This window comes from Oryzias melastigma, linkage group LG8 (genome assembly GCF_002922805.2).
Source record: "Oryzias melastigma strain HK-1 linkage group LG8, ASM292280v2, whole genome shotgun sequence".
In the NCBI taxonomy this organism is placed as follows: domain Eukaryota; kingdom Metazoa; phylum Chordata; class Actinopteri; order Beloniformes; family Adrianichthyidae; genus Oryzias; species Oryzias melastigma.
The window spans coordinates 10,897,311-10,912,994 of NC_050519.1; the positions used below are offsets into that span (position 1 = coordinate 10,897,311).

General features: G+C 36.4%; 4 protein-coding genes across 5 annotated transcripts in view; 2 read left to right on the forward strand and 2 right to left on the reverse strand.

The window, feature by feature from the left end:
- cant1a (calcium activated nucleotidase 1a) overlaps positions 1 to 203 on the reverse strand; it is a gene marked incomplete in the record, with an annotated part of 5,197 nt that extends 4,994 nt beyond the window's left edge. Inside the window, 1 exon segment of the mRNA XM_024271582.2 lies at positions 1 to 203.
- An 835-nt stretch (positions 204 to 1,038) lies between these two features.
- Positions 1,039 to 4,231, reverse strand: syngr2a (synaptogyrin 2a). Its single transcript, XM_024272492.2, has 4 exons — positions 4,037 to 4,231; positions 2,468 to 2,705; positions 2,227 to 2,360; positions 1,039 to 2,152 (listed from the first exon to the last, which is right to left on the reverse strand). Exons 1-4 carry the CDS (start codon positions 4,133 to 4,135, stop codon positions 1,955 to 1,957), a joined length of 669 nt encoding a protein of 222 aa, XP_024128260.1. The 5' UTR covers positions 4,136 to 4,231; the 3' UTR covers positions 1,039 to 1,954.
- A 702-nt stretch (positions 4,232 to 4,933) lies between these two features.
- On the forward strand, positions 4,934 to 8,813 carry LOC112146592 (transmembrane channel-like protein 6). Of its 2 annotated transcripts, XM_024272491.2 has the most exons (11): positions 4,934 to 5,306; positions 5,538 to 5,650; positions 5,722 to 5,787; positions 5,862 to 5,948; positions 6,025 to 6,175; positions 6,250 to 6,331; positions 6,401 to 6,664; positions 6,738 to 6,943; positions 7,019 to 7,163; positions 7,311 to 7,454; positions 8,599 to 8,813. In XM_024272491.2, the coding sequence occupies exons 1-11, from the start codon at positions 5,260 to 5,262 to the stop codon at positions 8,779 to 8,781; spliced, it is 1,488 nt and encodes a 495-aa protein (XP_024128259.2). In that variant the 5' UTR covers positions 4,934 to 5,259; the 3' UTR covers positions 8,782 to 8,813. The 2 variants fall into 2 exon arrangements, with proteins under 2 accessions (XP_024128259.2, XP_036069144.1); XM_036213251.1 differs by lacking the exon at positions 8,599 to 8,813 and having other exon boundaries at positions 7,311 to 8,508.
- A 424-nt stretch (positions 8,814 to 9,237) lies between these two features.
- LOC118599054 (transmembrane channel-like protein 6) lies at positions 9,238 to 12,510 on the forward strand. The gene is made up of 5 exons (XM_036213252.1): positions 9,238 to 9,534; positions 9,685 to 9,818; positions 10,699 to 10,872; positions 10,972 to 11,050; positions 12,124 to 12,510. The coding sequence occupies exons 2-5, from the start codon at positions 9,694 to 9,696 to the stop codon at positions 12,187 to 12,189; spliced, it is 444 nt and encodes a 147-aa protein (XP_036069145.1). The 5' UTR covers positions 9,238 to 9,534; positions 9,685 to 9,693; the 3' UTR covers positions 12,190 to 12,510.
- The last annotated feature ends 3,174 nt before the right edge of the window (positions 12,511 to 15,684 follow it).

Here is a 15,684-nt window from a genome sequence, read left to right on the forward strand (position 1 = left end):
AGACGTCAGACGCTCGGCTGGCGGAGACAGTCAGCAGCTAAGAGGTCATTTTAGTGTCGGTTTGACTCCGCGGATCATTTTGTTTCTTTTGCGCTTTCCCAGCTGGCGGCCATCACTTCCTGTGTGCGCAGATGACGAAACCGCTGCGTCACGGCTGCGCGAGGAGTTGTCAAAATGGTACCTTCGAGTTCTGTCGGACATCTGACAACCGAACAAAACTTTATTTCCATATTAATTATTACATATTTATTGCCAAGACGCTTTGCTCTAACAACTATACTTCTATTGGAACAAAAAAGGCCTTACTGTCGTGCTGTTTTGTAAAAGTTAGCTTGTTTCAATGTAGTACAAATCATTTCCAGAAAATTAAAACATGATGGAAAAGTGTATTAGCTTCCATTTTTTTCCATTACAAAAAATGTACTTTCATTAAATGTTAGATTTGATAGATTTTAGAATCTGGTTTGTGAGTTTTAAGATGTTGGTATAAAAATAAACAAAAAAAAAAAAAATAATTTAACCCAATTAAACCGTGTGTTGTAATTATATGTTTCACAAGGGTTTTTTTTTTTTTTTTTTTTTACTGTTAATATGGAAATAAACACATTTCCATTTTATTCAAATTTGTTGGAAAACCTTTGTTCATCATTTCACAGACCAAGCATTTTACTTTAATTTGGCTTTATAAATATATGGGTAGACACAATGTAAACTTAAAATGTAAACATTAACAAATGTAAACATAAAACACATAAAACTATTTTTACTTGTTTACTGCTTAAAACTATAAGAAAAGAGTGTTTTGTGAAAAACAAGATTAAAACTATTTTTTTTATGCTTAATATCATGGAAATCCACACTCCTTAAAAAATAAAACTGTTAAAAGCCCAAAGGAAAATTCATTTATAAAACACGGTGTAGATTGTTAACTGTTAAGAACAGCTCAAGTTAAATATTAGCCAAAGGAGTGCACAGGGTGTGCATAAGAGATCAGGTTTCTTTTTTCCAAGGGTATAAATCATGAGCTGACCAATAAGATTAAAGTCAGAGTTGTTTTATTTGGCAAACACAGGACACACTGTAAAAAATGAACTGTGTGGTAAAAGCTGGTGTTTGACACTGAGAAGGAAAAAGAAAAGCAGAAGATATTTGATTGTCATGCACCTGTTTTAACAGGACAGTCCAGGGTAATAAATAGATCAAGAACTTACTACCACAAAGTATTTTGAATTATGCATTTGCAAAATAAAAAATAAAAATAAAAGCCTCTCAAACCTCACTAGATGAAAAAATGTCACATCTAAATCAAAATACTGAAGAATATAAAAGGATAGAGTCAGAAGATGAAAATTTCAAGGTGAAATTAAATGCTTCTCAGTGCTCAAAATACTCCTCCAAGTGGTTGATTAATAATAATAAAAAAATACACATATGGCATCTTCAGTAGATTAACACATCGATTTCATAAATGTTTGCCATTAAATCATTCACTTGTGTTATCTTTACAGTTGGCTGAGGAAGTGCTGGATATCAACACAATGAACATTGAATAGTAACATTCTTTAAAAAAAATTACATGTCATGTATTTTCATTACAAAATAAATTTCCCGAAGAAGAATAAATTGTAATATTTTTAAATCACCATTTTTCAACATCTGCAACAAGTATTTTGGTACATTTGTAATCCTATTTTTGTATTTTTTCCTCTACCAAGAATCCTAAAAACTGCTTCCTAAACTTGAACTTTTGTTTCAAACCAAAAAAAAAACAGTAAGGATGCATCAAAATGTGATGTAGTACATTAGAAAACAGTGCTCCAAAAATTAGCAAAGGCACAAACTGGGAGTGTCCAAAAAAAAAAACCCAAAAAGCTCAGAAATGTGAAATAAACCATTGACACACTTCTTTATCAAAAAAGGAAACCCCCATGTTGGAGTGATGCTTCTGAGTCCATTAATAAGGTGGGGGCTGGTACTCTCCTGGTTGAGTCTGGCCCTGGGAAAAGGGCGACTGCTGGTAGCCCGTGGGGCCGCTCCCAAACTGAGCAGGAGGGTACGGGGTGGTGTGGTCGCCGGCCGGATCCCTGTAGTCCTGGGAAAAGTCGTCCACTCCTTGGCGATACCTTCCAAATGCAAAGAAGAGCAGCAGACCCTGATGGGAGAAGATTTTGTTCGTTGATCGACTTTATTACAGGTTATTACAAGATTTTAGGGGGTCAAACTCACCCAGGTGACGGTTGAGAAGAAGGAGAAGGCGATGGCCGCCCGAGCAGCATCCGGCGCCACAACGACCGCTATGGTGTTGGCCCATTGGTTTGCCAGATAACAGAAGCAGATAAACCACAGGATAGTCCACACCCCTATGATGTTTTAGAAGCAGGAAAATACAAAAAGAGGCCGTAAAGATGGCGGCTCTAAGCTAATTCATTAACCCAGATGACTGAGAGAAAGCTTCATCATAACTCACCTGAAAAGCCCAAATCTGCCATTACGATGTATTTTCTCTCATTGGCGTTGCTGAGTTTTGGAAAGTAAGCATCAAGTATAAGAAATACGCAACAAGCCAGGAAGGAAATGACTCCGGTTCCCACTGCGTAGCTGCAAGCGCTGTCGTTGTCGTTGAACATGCACTTGGCGTCCCCCGTTGTCGAGGGATTACTGTAACCCTCTGCCGTGATGGTGGCGAAGACCACGATAGAAAATAACTGCAGAGAAGAGAGACATCCCATCTTCAGCCAGAATATATGCAGCACAGCAGATGAGGTTAAACATTTACTTCTAATACTAAGAGCTTAACAACATGAAAACTACATCCGAGTTGTCCCAGAACCCATATTTTACAAAAGAACAGAGTTCAAAGGTCATTTATAAAACATTAGCTCCTATTGACAAAGGAAGATTGGATAAAATAATCAATGGACATCATCTGATGTGCTGTTTTTGACTTGTTAATTATTTTTAGAAAAAGGAAATCATTAAAATGTCATACCTGTAAATTGTGTAGGTAACAATAAATGTAGTTGATTGCTACAAAGAATTAGAGCTGCCACAATTTAAATAACTAGCACTAGAAGACCCTTTTTATTATTTCAAATGACCATGATCATTTCTGCAAAGTAACCAAATTCACATTTGCTCACATAAGTAAAAAGAAACTAAAAAAAGGTAAAATGTTCACAATTCCATAGAATTTTATTGAAGTTGATGGCCTGAGGTTTTTATTTTGAAAACCCAAACATGTGACTTCCTGTCATATGCCAAAAACTCAGCTTCTTTGTAAAAGAATATATGATTTTATACTTTAATAAAGATTTTTGCTCTAGTTGTGCTATTAAAGCACATTTTGATAAAAAAAAAAAAAGATGATTGAACTGGTGAGAGGTTCACGGACACTGTAAAAATATCCATATGAAAGAATCTTTAAGAAATTAGTTATTTTGATGTAAATAATTATCATGAAGAGCAGATTTTGCCTGACTCGTCTAATGTAAGTGGCACAAATGGATGCAAATGTTATTTTTAAAACGTTTAACTCATATAAGGGTAGTAGTTTTACATTATCGTGCTGACAAGTGTAGAGCAGCAGAGTGAAGAAGTGACAGGTCTGCGGGCAGCAACAGATGACGCTGCATTAGTTTCGTTTCTGAGTATTTTGCAGGAACCACTGGGGACAGGGGAATCACAGCTTGTATTTTATTTTTTTAATAAGTTTACTATTTAAAAAAAATAATTAATAACAAAATAATAATTACAAAAATCAGTTTTTGCCAGGTGTGGTTGAGTCAGCTGATGGATGCACGGCAGATAGAACTAGCTAGCTAGCTAACAACTCACTTTAAAAACACTTTCTAACAATTTTATTTTTCATTTATAACTTCTAACTAAAGTCTTCAATCATGTCTTATTTTATCAGCACGTAACAGTCGCAAAATAGATGATTTAAAGCTTATTTTGAATCCAAAAGCCGCACATCTGTTACCGTAAACCGACAGCTGTGTAAGCTAGCCGATGCTAACGTTTCCCATGAGTCACTCACCCAGCTCAGGAAGCGCAAAATAGTTTGAGGCTTTTTGACGAAGCTCTCTAAATCAAAGGAACCGCCAGCCAGCGAGGCCCCATAAGCGTTGTGCTCCATTTTCCAACGCAACAGGTGTCAAACAGTTCACACGGAAAAAACCCGTGAACCCCTTCCTGTCACAACTTTTCAAAAAAACTTCCTGAAAACTTTTTTAAAGACCGCCCCATGTGACGCGTTCAGGAACACCTCGGATATTTCTTGACAGCTAAATTAATTTGTCAGTGAAACTTCAAAGACTGAGCAACTGAAAGCGGAGGCATTTGTATTATATTCTGTTATATAAAAAAAGCTTTAAAGATAAAAAATGAAAGATATACAGCTAATTTTAGCACTCGCTCAACAAACTGGGTTGCTACCATAGACTTAATAGGTTGCTACACATCTTTTAATTGGAATTTAAATTTCCGATTTGCCCGATTAGTCACATGTTTAATCACTTGTCTTAAATAAACATCCTCATTTACGTAAAAAAATCGTTTTTCCCTCCTAATTCAACAAATACATCAAAATACGCCTAAAAAGACAACTTTATTTTGTCTGAAATATAGAAACCCTTTAATAGATCAAACCTTCATTTAGTTTCATCAATATTTTTTTAATTTACTGTTAATTTTTTATAAAAATCTTCATTTATTTATTTATATTTTACTTTTTCATTAATCCGAAATCCGCATACAGTACTGGTTTGTGACTTTGCAATTAGAATAATTAACCACAAGATGGCAGCAAAAACGTAGATTTTGCAAGTAAACTCCAAAACAGGCTTCACTCAAATTAATTTTAATAGACAAATGTAGATTAATAAACAGATAATAACGTTAAATAATACATTTTTTTAGTAGTACCTGTCATAAATCTAAAAACCAACCACAAATGTTTCCAGAGAAAAGGTGTTACATTTTCTTGGTAACTCGTTTAAAGTTCCCCTTTGCGTGTCTTCTTTTCTTGCCTTAAGTGCGAATGATTGAACAGTTGTTGTTTCAAGTGAAAGAGTCTGAAAAGAGGATGTGTTCAGAGAAAAACCTTCACAGGAAGCAAAGCAAACCTCATTCTTCACTTAATAAAGCTGCTACTTTGCCATTTGGGGAGGAGACACTCTTAAAGACAGCTTACTTTCAGTTGCCCTTCACCCCACTGAAAGGCTGACGATAGACAGGAGAGTTGTGAAAAAGAAGTCAGCTATGGCACACAGGGGTGTTCATGATTATGACAGCGACTCGGACAATGAGTATGTTTTACTTTATATTTCCTGTTTTAATCCCATCCTATCCAGGATTATGCTTTTATATCTGATAAAAATATATTATTGATGCATTTTGATACTCACCTTCAGAGTATCAGCAGGAATACAAACTCCAGCATCTGTTTTTTTGGCAGATTTTTGTTTTAAACAAATTGCATAGCAATTTTGTCAGGATGTAAAATTGCAGAGTCATGTTTTAATTCCCTTTCCTTGCAGATTTCTGGAAAAAGAGGATCCAGAAGAGAACTTCAAACTCTTCAAAGAGTCTGCAGTCCGTGGACAGAAGTGTCCTGAAACAATGATGATGCAGATCATTAATGAATGCACAGGTATGACTCCACACATTTGACATATTTTTTAATTTAATATTATGTAATGTAAATGAAATTGCTTTTGTCAGATAGCGACTCATCCACAAGCACTGACGACACTTCTGATTGGCAGACGATCAGATCTTGGACTGCTGGTGAGCCAAGCTTCTCAAAACGCTTAAAGATATTTTTGTCCAGATGGATTTAATGCTTTCTCATAATACTGCAGGTACTTCAGTGCGATCTAGACGCTCACATCTGCCCCACCAAGAGTCCCGTCACCCCACTAACCAGGCAAATGTGGAGGAAATCAGAGGTGAATTTGACTGAAATGTTTTCCAGAATTTACAATCTTAAAATCTGAAATTCCAGTGCATCATTCTGCTCCACAGATGCAGCAGATGTCCGTTTTGGTTTGAACACTGGCTTTAGTGAGAAGAGTAAAGAGGAGCTGGTGTCTGACCTGAGAGGCCTCTCTGTGAGGGATGCCATGCACAAGCTGCGGGCCGCCCCGCTCAGCCTCTCAGACAAGAGGGAAGTGAGGTGAGAGGCCATGACAGCAGTGTTATGTGTGAAGAGTCAACATTTGTTTAACTGCACAACTTTTCTCTTCTAAGGAGACTTGCTTTCAGTAACACGGTTGATGATTCGTTCATCAGAAAACACGTCACCTGCAGCTGTTGTCCATGTGTTCTAACTGTGAGTTCCATTTCACAATAAAAGCCTGCTCGGTTTGTGGGTACTTTAGTCGTTTTTCTCTCTCCTCAGATGTGGCGCCGCTTCTCCTTCAGCTGCCTCAACATCCGCAGCTCTCTGAAACTGTGGTCCTCCCCCATGAAGAAGCTGAGCGGACGCTTCGGCTCGGGGGTGCTCTCCTATTTCCTTTTCCTCCGAACCCTTCTTTTCTTTAACCTCCTCCTCTCTGCCACCAGCGGCGTTTTTCTCATCTTCCCACAAATCCTCCATCCCCTCTCACGCCATCATCAGTGCACGCCGGGCACCTTCTCCGGCCTCGAGCTCCTCACGGGCACGGTGAGCCGCCGCCCTCGCTCTTTACCGTTATTTATGAGTATATTTTAAGATCTCCCACCCGTTCCTCGGATAGGGTTGCTTTTCTCACAGTTTGATGTTTTATGGTTACTACTCAAACGACGTCATCAAACATTGTGGAGTTGATCCTTTCAAGTCCAGCGGTCCTCAGAAAGTCCAGAGTCCTGATGACTGCCAGATGTTTTCCTACAGCATTCCCTCCGCCTACTTCTGCACCATCGCATTCCCCTTCTTCATCATCTGCATCATCCTGGTGTACAGGTGGGACAAAACCCACTTTGTGCATTTGTGGACTTCTTAAATCGTTTTAAAAGTTTTTTTTTGTTTTTTTTATAGCATCTCCAAATCCTTTGGGAAAAGTTTTCATGTTTTGAAGACCAGTAGGAATCAGGCTGAAAAGGTTTTCTGCTCGTGGGATCATAAAGTGAGCAAGAAGTCCTCCGTCAGACTTCAGTGTGAGAAAATCAGCACTCAGATCAAAGTGAGTTCTCAACAACCAGGTGAAAATGTGGAAGGAAGCAAGTAATGAGTTGTGTGGGAGGAGCACAGAAATAGGAACCTGCAAATTACTGTCTGGTGGCTAAAAACTAGCTGATTTTTTCTGTTTCTGATTTCCCGTTCCAAACAGGAGCAGCTGTCAGAGACGGCGAATGGTGAACAAGAGAAGAGCTGCAAGCAGAGATGCTTCAGCCTCATAGTCCACGCCATCGCCTGGACCGCATGTCTGACCAGCATTGTCTTAAGCGCCGCTGGGGTCCATTTTCTGTCAGAGGTTAGCAACGACAACAAACCTTTCATGCATCCCTTAGGTGCTGCAGCTTTTCATATTGCTACCAAATTTCACTTCTGCTTTTTCGTTCCTGTCACAGAAACTTTGAAATATTTCTTCTTACATTTACATTTTCCTATAAATGAAGAGCTCATGCTTAGCTCTAATGTTTTCACTAGTTTTAACCCCCCTTTTTTTAGAATTTGGAATTTATTTAACCTACTATTCTTTTATAAGCAAAAATTTGGACAAAATTTACATTTAATGGACTCAATGTGTCATTGATTGTATCTATAAGTACAAAAATACACATTTATGAATAAAATAATCAAAATCTTATTTTTATTTTCCAAAGACGTCGTAATCATCCAAAATTTGATATTTTTATGTAAAAATTTACACCTCTTCTGTTTGTCTTCTTTTGTATTTTTTGCTTTGATTGCTTGAAATGAACCAAATCTAAATGTAATTCCAGATTTATCCGTACATTAAGCCAAAAAAAAAAAAATTAGGTAAAAAAAAACAAAATAAAACCTCTTGAGGGCTATACTCAATACCTTACTATATAGTACATTCTTCATTCATTTTCTAGTGATTTCTGATACTAATTCTGAAATCGAGTGCACAAGAAATTTCCCAGAAGTCTTTGCGAAAAACTAGCCTCATATATATACAGCAATGCATTGCGATTTAATTTTTGCACAAAAAAAACATATTTAAGTGTAATTTTTTTCAAAATCATTCACATTTTACATTATCAGAACACAGCGGAGTCAGAAATATGAAATGTTTGTATTGATTTAATTTTCACTTTGTGAAATTGGTTGTCTGGCGTCTATCAAAACAAAAATAAAGTAGTGAGTATTACTTTTAACATCCAGGGCAATAGATAGTCCCACACTAAATAGTTTTTTAGCAGTTAGGGATCAGGGTGGGAATTCGGAGACAGGCTGGAATTAACCAGACTGTGCCACTCCTTATCGGGCCGTACCACTCAGTGGAAACGAGCCTTAACAGTAGTATCTCAATTTATGATTGGTTTGATTAAAAATTGTTTTGCTGCTTTAAACTTCACTGATATATATATATATATATATATATATATATATATATATATATATATATATCATTTTTTATTTTTTTACAGACAACTCTCAATCAGGATCCTGAAGACCCCAAACTGCTAATCCTGTCGTCAGTCGTCTCAGGATTCAACCTGTTACTTCCCGGCATCTTCAACGTGTGTGGTTGGCTTGAGAGATACGAGTCAACCGGGACAGGAGTTTATGTCTCCATCTTCAGGCAAGAAAAGTGCACTAAAATAGTTTGATTTTGCTGCTTTTACTTCAATTTGAACGTGTGCAAAAAACAAAAAAACAAAAACCCCAAAGGTTTAAAGCACACCTCCTCTGTTTTTCCATTTCTGTTTTCTTTGAGTAGAAAGTTAAATTAATTTGGATTGTTTAGGAACTTGTTGCTGAAGACAAGTCTGATCGGAGTGCTGTGTTACCGCTGGCTGTGGAGAATTGCTGAAATCCAGCAATTTAAGGTTTGGATCCAACTTTGTTTGGAAATCGTTTTAACACATAAACCTCATCAACTGTTATTACTTTGTGCTTATTTGAGTCTGTTATTATTTGCATGTTCAGTGCTGGGAGAGTTTTGTGGGGCAGGAACTTTATCGATTGCTTTTGATGGACTTCCTCTTCACCATCCTTCATACTTTCCTTGGTGAATTTGTTTGGAGGTAAACTGTTTTTATCAAACTCCAGACTTGGTTCTTTTTTTTTTTTTTTACTTAATAAAAAATGCAACTTTCCCCCCTGCAGGCTTTTCTCTAAGAAAATACTAAAAAAGGAGAGAAAACCAAAGTTTGATATTGCTCTCAATGTACTGGAGCTCATTTATGGACAAACTCTCACTTGGTAACTTAACAATCTTCAAGCTATATCTTTAAAATGTATCATAAACACAAACTTGAAATATATATATTTTTTCTAATTCCAGGCTGGGTGTTCTGTTTGCACCTCTGCTGCCTGCAGTTCAAATCATAAAACTATTTGTCCTGTTTTACATAAAGAAAGTGAGTACACCCTCTGTTTTATAAATGGCACCAAATTTGTCAAAAAAAGAGTTACATTCATTTACGTCCACAATTGTGCTTTAAAAAGCTCAAAATTGATTAAAGTATTTATTGATTTGTTCAACAAATGTGTGTTTTTGGATTGCACAGTGCAGCCTGATGCTTAACTGTCAAGCTTCCAGGAAGCCGTGGAGGGCGACTCAGATGACGTCCTTGTTCATCGCACTTCTGTGGTTTCCCTCGTTTCTCGGCGCCGCCGTATCTGTCGGGTACACAATTGGAACGTAAGTGCAGCTGGGGTTTCTGATAATGGCTGCAGTGATTTCATACTGATTTTATAATGTTTCCTTTTATTCATGTTTTTTTTAATTTGAGTGTTTTTATAACTTCTTTATTGCAACTTCCTTATTGAAACATTTTTGAAGACAATATTTCTTTGGCCCAATCAGAATTCTTCCCTTCCCCCTATCCCTTGTCCCTTCCCCTTCATTTGGCCCTCCAAACGGAGAGTAAAGAAAAATTTCACTTTCGTTGATGATGTCACCAATAATTGCCGGTCCGCTAGCTTTAGCACTGAGCTTATAGCGCTTGAATATATATCCCTCTGTTTGGAGTGTAGGATTTAAAAAATACATTTCCTGGACACACTTACACTTAAACTACCCCTTCAAATGGAGGGGAAGGGAGAAGGGAAGAATTCCAATTGGGCCTTTATCTTCGATTTACTCTATTTACTTTGAAGGTCAAATAATATTTGAATTATCGGTGTGTACAAATAGTCTGGAGAGGGTAAATGGATCGTCAGCTTTGAGCTCCTTATTGTTTGCTATGCTGATGGACAGACTGACGGATGAGGTTAGACAGGAACCTCTGTGGATCATGATGTTTGCAGATGACATTGTGATCTCCAGTGAGAGTGTGGAGCAGGTGGAGGAGCATTTGGAGATGTTACATGAAGTTACATAAAGACTCCAACCGTATGTGTGATGGAGGAGGATGCTGAGGGTAGAGTTAGAGACACCCTGTCTCAACAGGGAGCAACCAAAAAGAAAGTTCAATAACATTTTCTAATCTTGACAGACTAAAATGTTATTTATTTTCAATGAGTCCACAGTAGCGTAACTGTATTTACATTTTAAAGATCCCTTCTTGTTTTATGGACAGGGCCAAGCCTTCATCAACTTGCGGCCCGTTCAGGAATCTAACCAGAATGTTTGAGTCGGTTCAGTGGAGTAAAGACCTGGAGACTTCCAACACCTTTCTGTTTTGGCTCCGATGGGCCTACAACTCCCTGATAGAAAACCAGCTCTTCCTGTTCCTGATCTCTGGAGTCCTGCTGTCAGTTTCATAAGTGCAGAGATGATTATCTCTCCAAAAAAATAATTTTATTATTTAGTTTGCTCGTTCACTGATGTTTTGCTTTTCTCTGTTTCGCAGATTTATGATTTATTTTCAAACTCAAGTTGTTGATGGACAAAGAAAAGTCATTTGTTTGTTGGAAAAGCAGATTGAAAATGTAAGTGTTTTTTTTTTCTCCTCTATTTTAAGTTTTATATTTATATGTAATGAAAAATGGAGCTCAGATTTGCTGAGCTTGCCAGATTTTGTAATAAACAGCATTCCCTCTCTGCCTGTAACAGGGAACCTTTGTTCACACGATATGACGAGCAGGAAGTACTTTATGTTTATTGAGTCATCCATGCTTTGTCCAGGAGTGTGCTTAGAAAGTCCTTTTAAAATAGTTGAGCTAATTCCAGTGTGAAATCAAAGCAACGATAATTGGAAATCCTCTTAGTCTTTCATTTGGTTCCAAATAAATCCTTAAAGTAGACTGATAAAAATAAAATAGTCACTTTTATGTCGACCTTGTAGGACCTCACATTTTCACTAAACTCTGAGTAACAAAACTAACTAGAAAATTGCATTTCCTGCGGAAATAAGTTTGATTGCAGATTTGCAGAAGGTGGTTTCTTTAATTGCTTCATTGCATAAGTTTTAGCAGAGAAGCTGAAGTTTACCATAAGTTGCTAAAGAACTTGCAGAAATCAACAATGTTGTCAATAAATTGCAGAATGTGCTTTTGTTTGCAGTAAACTTAGCGGTAATTGTTTCAGAATAATCCTAATTTGCAGAAAGAACTACAGAATACAGCAATATTGCCTATAAATTGCAGGTAACACTACTAAAAAAACGTAAGCATTCTGAAAAACCCAGGCAGGTAGAAAACCAAGAGCCTTTCCATTGTATTGCTGTAGACTTGTAAAATTGCAGTAGACAAAAAAGAAAAATTCTTGAAATTGTGCAAATTCAAAGAAAAGTACCAAAAAGTATGACCAAGAGAGCTGATGTGTAGCCAAAAGCAAAATGTGAACAGAATTGACAAGAACTGACATGTAAATAGCATTATTTATTACAAATGTTGTCTATGTTTGAATTGTAGCTATACAATAATATTTTAAAAATATATTATTTTTTCTGTTTCAGAACTTTTAGGAAAGAAATAAATGTTTAGTATTTCTTCACTTTTGTAAATGACATGTTTTTGTGTTTTAAGTTTTGATGGTTTTACTATTCTCTTGTTTCCCACAGGAGGGTACAGATAAAACGTTCCTAATCTCACAGCTGCAACATCTCACCGAGCAGTGTGCTGACTGACATCAGGGACGTGTTTGTACACCATGGACGGTACATGGATGATCGTGTGATTCTATTTAGCTTGAATTTCGGCAGTACTGCTGTAGCACAAAATGACTAAATATGTGAAAGTTTTCAGGTTTTTGTGATTTTTGGTAAAAAATAAAAATAAACTATTATTTTTTTGTTTTTTATGAAAATGTTTGTGTAATTTGAACCCCATGTTTTATCATTTATGGACTTCATGGATTTACTGAATCATTTTTTGTTGCCTAAGAACTATTTAAAAATGTATATTGCTTGTGGTATTAAAATAAAAATAAAAATAAAAAATTAAAATAAGTGAAACTGTCTGGCTTCATACTGACTTTTGTTTTTGAATACTGGCTTTTTCAGTTAATTATAATTAAAATACCTTAAAATATTCTAGTCTTGTAGCAGTAAAACCAAAAAAATCAACAATTTAACATCATAATAAGCAAAAACATTTACAAATATAATTTTAAAAGGAATTTTAATACATTATTGTTGCAACAGCTTTGTGACAAACCCTTTCAAATTCATTTGTGGTTGACATGTATAAAGAATTAGCTTTTAAACATAGAGGAAGTTGTGGTAAAATGTAGAAATCCCCTATATATTTATATTTAAAGTATGCAAATAGAAAGAATGTAGACTGGAGCCGGCTGATGCATCTGGCTTATGAAAAAGATTAAATAACATATGAAACATTTATTTTTAAAAATCCAAACTTTTAAATAGTTAACCCATAATTTGTGGGTTTTTTTTTCAATCTTTCTGGATTTTTCCCAGTTTTGAGGTTGAATAATGTGATTAAAAAATCTCATATACACTAAATGTCATTTTTACAGTTTATGCCATACATTTGCATTAAAAATCTTTTTGTTTTTCAGATGCTTATGATGATTGATACCTTCTTTTTTTATAGTATTTAACAATATTGAACAGAGAAAAAAACCTGAATGAAGACACAGTTTTAGATGTAATTTCCAATAAACTGCTCATGTCGATGTTTCCTGGTTCCAATCCAGCGAGTGCACTTCAGCAGAAACTCTAAATGTGTCAGGCATACATTACTGAGGAACTCATTCTTAAAATTCTTGTTATCAGCATCCTGTCTTCTCCGCTGCAAAGATGAGGTCATACCGGAAAAGCATTCCAGGCAAAACGTTCTTCAGAATTCTAACGTTTGGAGCTGAAGTCTAAGAGATACTCCACAGAGGTGAAGTTGTTATGTGATCTGCAGTCAGAGTTTATTGTTTATTTTAAGAAAAGAGTAAAATACTTGGGAAGAATACAAAAGCTGATAGTTGCAGATATCAAGATTGTATAACTCTGGGATTGATTCATGCAGAACTGGTACGAGTGTTGACCCGTTTTACATGAACTACAAACCTGAACTGTACGGTCCACAGGGGGCTGAAAAAATGAAAAATCCATATGTGTCTCATCCAATTTTTGTCTACTTTACTATTGCTTGTTGTATAAATATTCACTAAAACCTCTCGCTCACAGCATGCTCATCAAAAAGAATATGCACGACTATTTTCATGGGGTTATAGAGCGGTCGCTCTATGAACTTAATATTTCATCCCCCATAGAGGTTTGCTCATCGACCCACAATTGCAGACGGTTGTCCTTGTATCCCTTTTCAGTGTGGAGTCCCAAAAAAATTTGCATTTAAAATCTTTTTTTTAGTTTACTCATAGTGACCCTTTGGGAGCGTAAAAGTCCTGCTGTTGTGTGTCAGTTTGTTGCCCGCTAACCCTTTGGAGCATGTAGGAGAAACAACCAGCTGACATGTGCAGCCGCCACCAAACACGGTAGATGTAAAGTTATTACAAAATTTGCTCCATGATGATGAAAGAACACTTTAAATACCTTTTTGTTTGTTTTATTGAGTAAACGCTGAGCCGACCTGATGGGGGAGACTTCAACGTCAGCTCGCTGTGAAGAAAAATCTGGAGACAACTTCTACAACGATTGATTTCTTATTTACATGTATTTGCTATCTATTTGTCACAACAAGCAAGCAGAATTTTAATCAAGTTAATTTGAAATTGAGTAAAAGATGTGATTAAAAAAGCTCTTCTGCAGCTGTAGGTCACTTACTGTCATTTATATTAAGGTCACAGTGTTGAGATGTTTCGCTGCTCCATCTTACCCCCTTCATGCCTCACGGGAATCACCTCTGCTTCACCTCTGAGACTTCCATGGAGACGCATCACAGACAGGAGAAAACACGACTCCATCACGGAACAGGCCTTTCATGCTGGACAGCCAGCCTGAACAAAAAGATGCCTCAGAGTCAGAAGAGAACGGCACTATTAAAGGGACTGAAGATATTTCGTGCCCAAACAGGTTGCACAGCAAACACAGAGATGACAAATGGTGTTGTTTTTCTGTTTGTTTGTTTCCTTGTTGGAGTTTGTGGAATTTGCATGAAGGTTTCCTGTTTCTACACACGAGCAGCTTATTAATCAGTTTTCCTCTCATCAAAGCCTGGACTGACACATGTAAAGGGTTCATGAGGCCTTTTTAATCAAAGACTCAAGTATTTTTAAATCGATAATTTTACTTACTTTTAAATTTCTAGAACAAATTTTCTTCAGAGAAGCGTCGCGAAGTGGAGTGCACTCTTCCGTAGAAATGAAACATACTATTTGAGGAATGTGGAAACAAAATACAGCTATCATGGCATTATAAATTATTCCTAATTTATTTTGAACGTATTCATGTCAAATATGACTTTTAAATTCAAAGAAACAACGATTTTCTTCAAAGTTTTGTTCTACAAAATGGGCTTATTTTATATAAAATATATTTTCCATATTTTACAAGTATTTTAAGTTTTGCCATTAAAGTTAAAGAGGTAATCTTCCCAGTTTATCATTTGAAGTATGTCAGTTTAATCTCCACACAACCCTTTTGAAATGAAAAGATTTCAAAGCTTTTTCTGTTGTGATAGCACGTTTCTAAAAGGCAAAAGCCCAAACAAACAATATCATGCACGTCAGCAGCACATTTCAGAATAGAACCTCAGATCCCATCTAGAAACTATGTTATATTTTGACAGTATTGAGGCAAACTAACAATCACAACAGAGATTTTCATAGTTCTGTCATGCAAAAAAAAGCTAAAATAAATGAATAAAATGTTTTTCTGGTCATAATAAATTAAGTTTTTGGAAAAACACGTGAGTTTGTGTCAGAAAAAGATGAGATAAATGACATGTTGACTTGCTGAGATGTCATCAGGAAGAATGCCAGACAAGGAATCTTTAACATGAGAGCAGAGGAGGTGGAGTTAGAACAGATGGATGGGGTTCGTTTTCTTTTCAAGCCTTGTGTTTAAAAAGAAATTCCATTATAACAACCCTGAAGAAGAAGACAACATTTTTATGTCACATGGTCGTTTTTCACCAGAAGACAACTCAACCAAACAGACATTTTTACTTGGATAGGCAAGTGGTGTCATGGAGTTAGTGTAAAGTGA

What these genes read in the sequence shown, in the direction of transcription:
- LOC118599054 (XM_036213252.1), top strand. Translation starts at nt 9,694, where the DNA reads ATGCTTAACTGTCAAGCTTCCAGGAAGCCGTGGAGGGCGACTCAGATG. An exon ending in GTCGGGTACACAATTGGAAC is followed by an intron (nt 9,819 to 10,698) that starts GTAAGTGCAGCT and finishes TTTTATGGACAG; the next exon opens with GGCCAAGCCTTCATCAACTT. An exon ending in TGGAAAAGCAGATTGAAAAT is followed by an intron (nt 11,051 to 12,123) that starts GTAAGTGTTTTT and finishes TGTTTCCCACAG; the next exon opens with GAGGGTACAGATAAAACGTT.
- LOC112146592 (XM_036213251.1), top strand. Translation starts at nt 5,260, where the DNA reads ATGGCACACAGGGGTGTTCATGATTATGACAGCGACTCGGACAATGA. An exon ending in AAATGTGGAGGAAATCAGAG is followed by an intron (nt 5,949 to 6,024) that starts GTGAATTTGACT and finishes TCTGCTCCACAG; the next exon opens with ATGCAGCAGATGTCCGTTTT. An exon ending in AAATCAGCACTCAGATCAAA is followed by an intron (nt 7,164 to 7,310) that starts GTGAGTTCTCAA and finishes CGTTCCAAACAG; the next exon opens with GAGCAGCTGTCAGAGACGGC.
- syngr2a (XM_024272492.2), bottom strand. Translation starts at nt 4,135, where the DNA reads ATGGAGCACAACGCTTATGGGGCCTCGCTGGCTGGCGGTTCCTTTGAT. An exon ending in GGCAGATTTGGGCTTTTCAG is followed by an intron (nt 2,361 to 2,467) that starts GTGAGTTATGAT and finishes AAAACATCATAG; the next exon opens with GGGTGTGGACTATCCTGTGG. An exon ending in TCTTCTCAACCGTCACCTGG is followed by an intron (nt 2,153 to 2,226) that starts GTGAGTTTGACC and finishes TTCTCCCATCAG; the next exon opens with GGTCTGCTGCTCTTCTTTGC.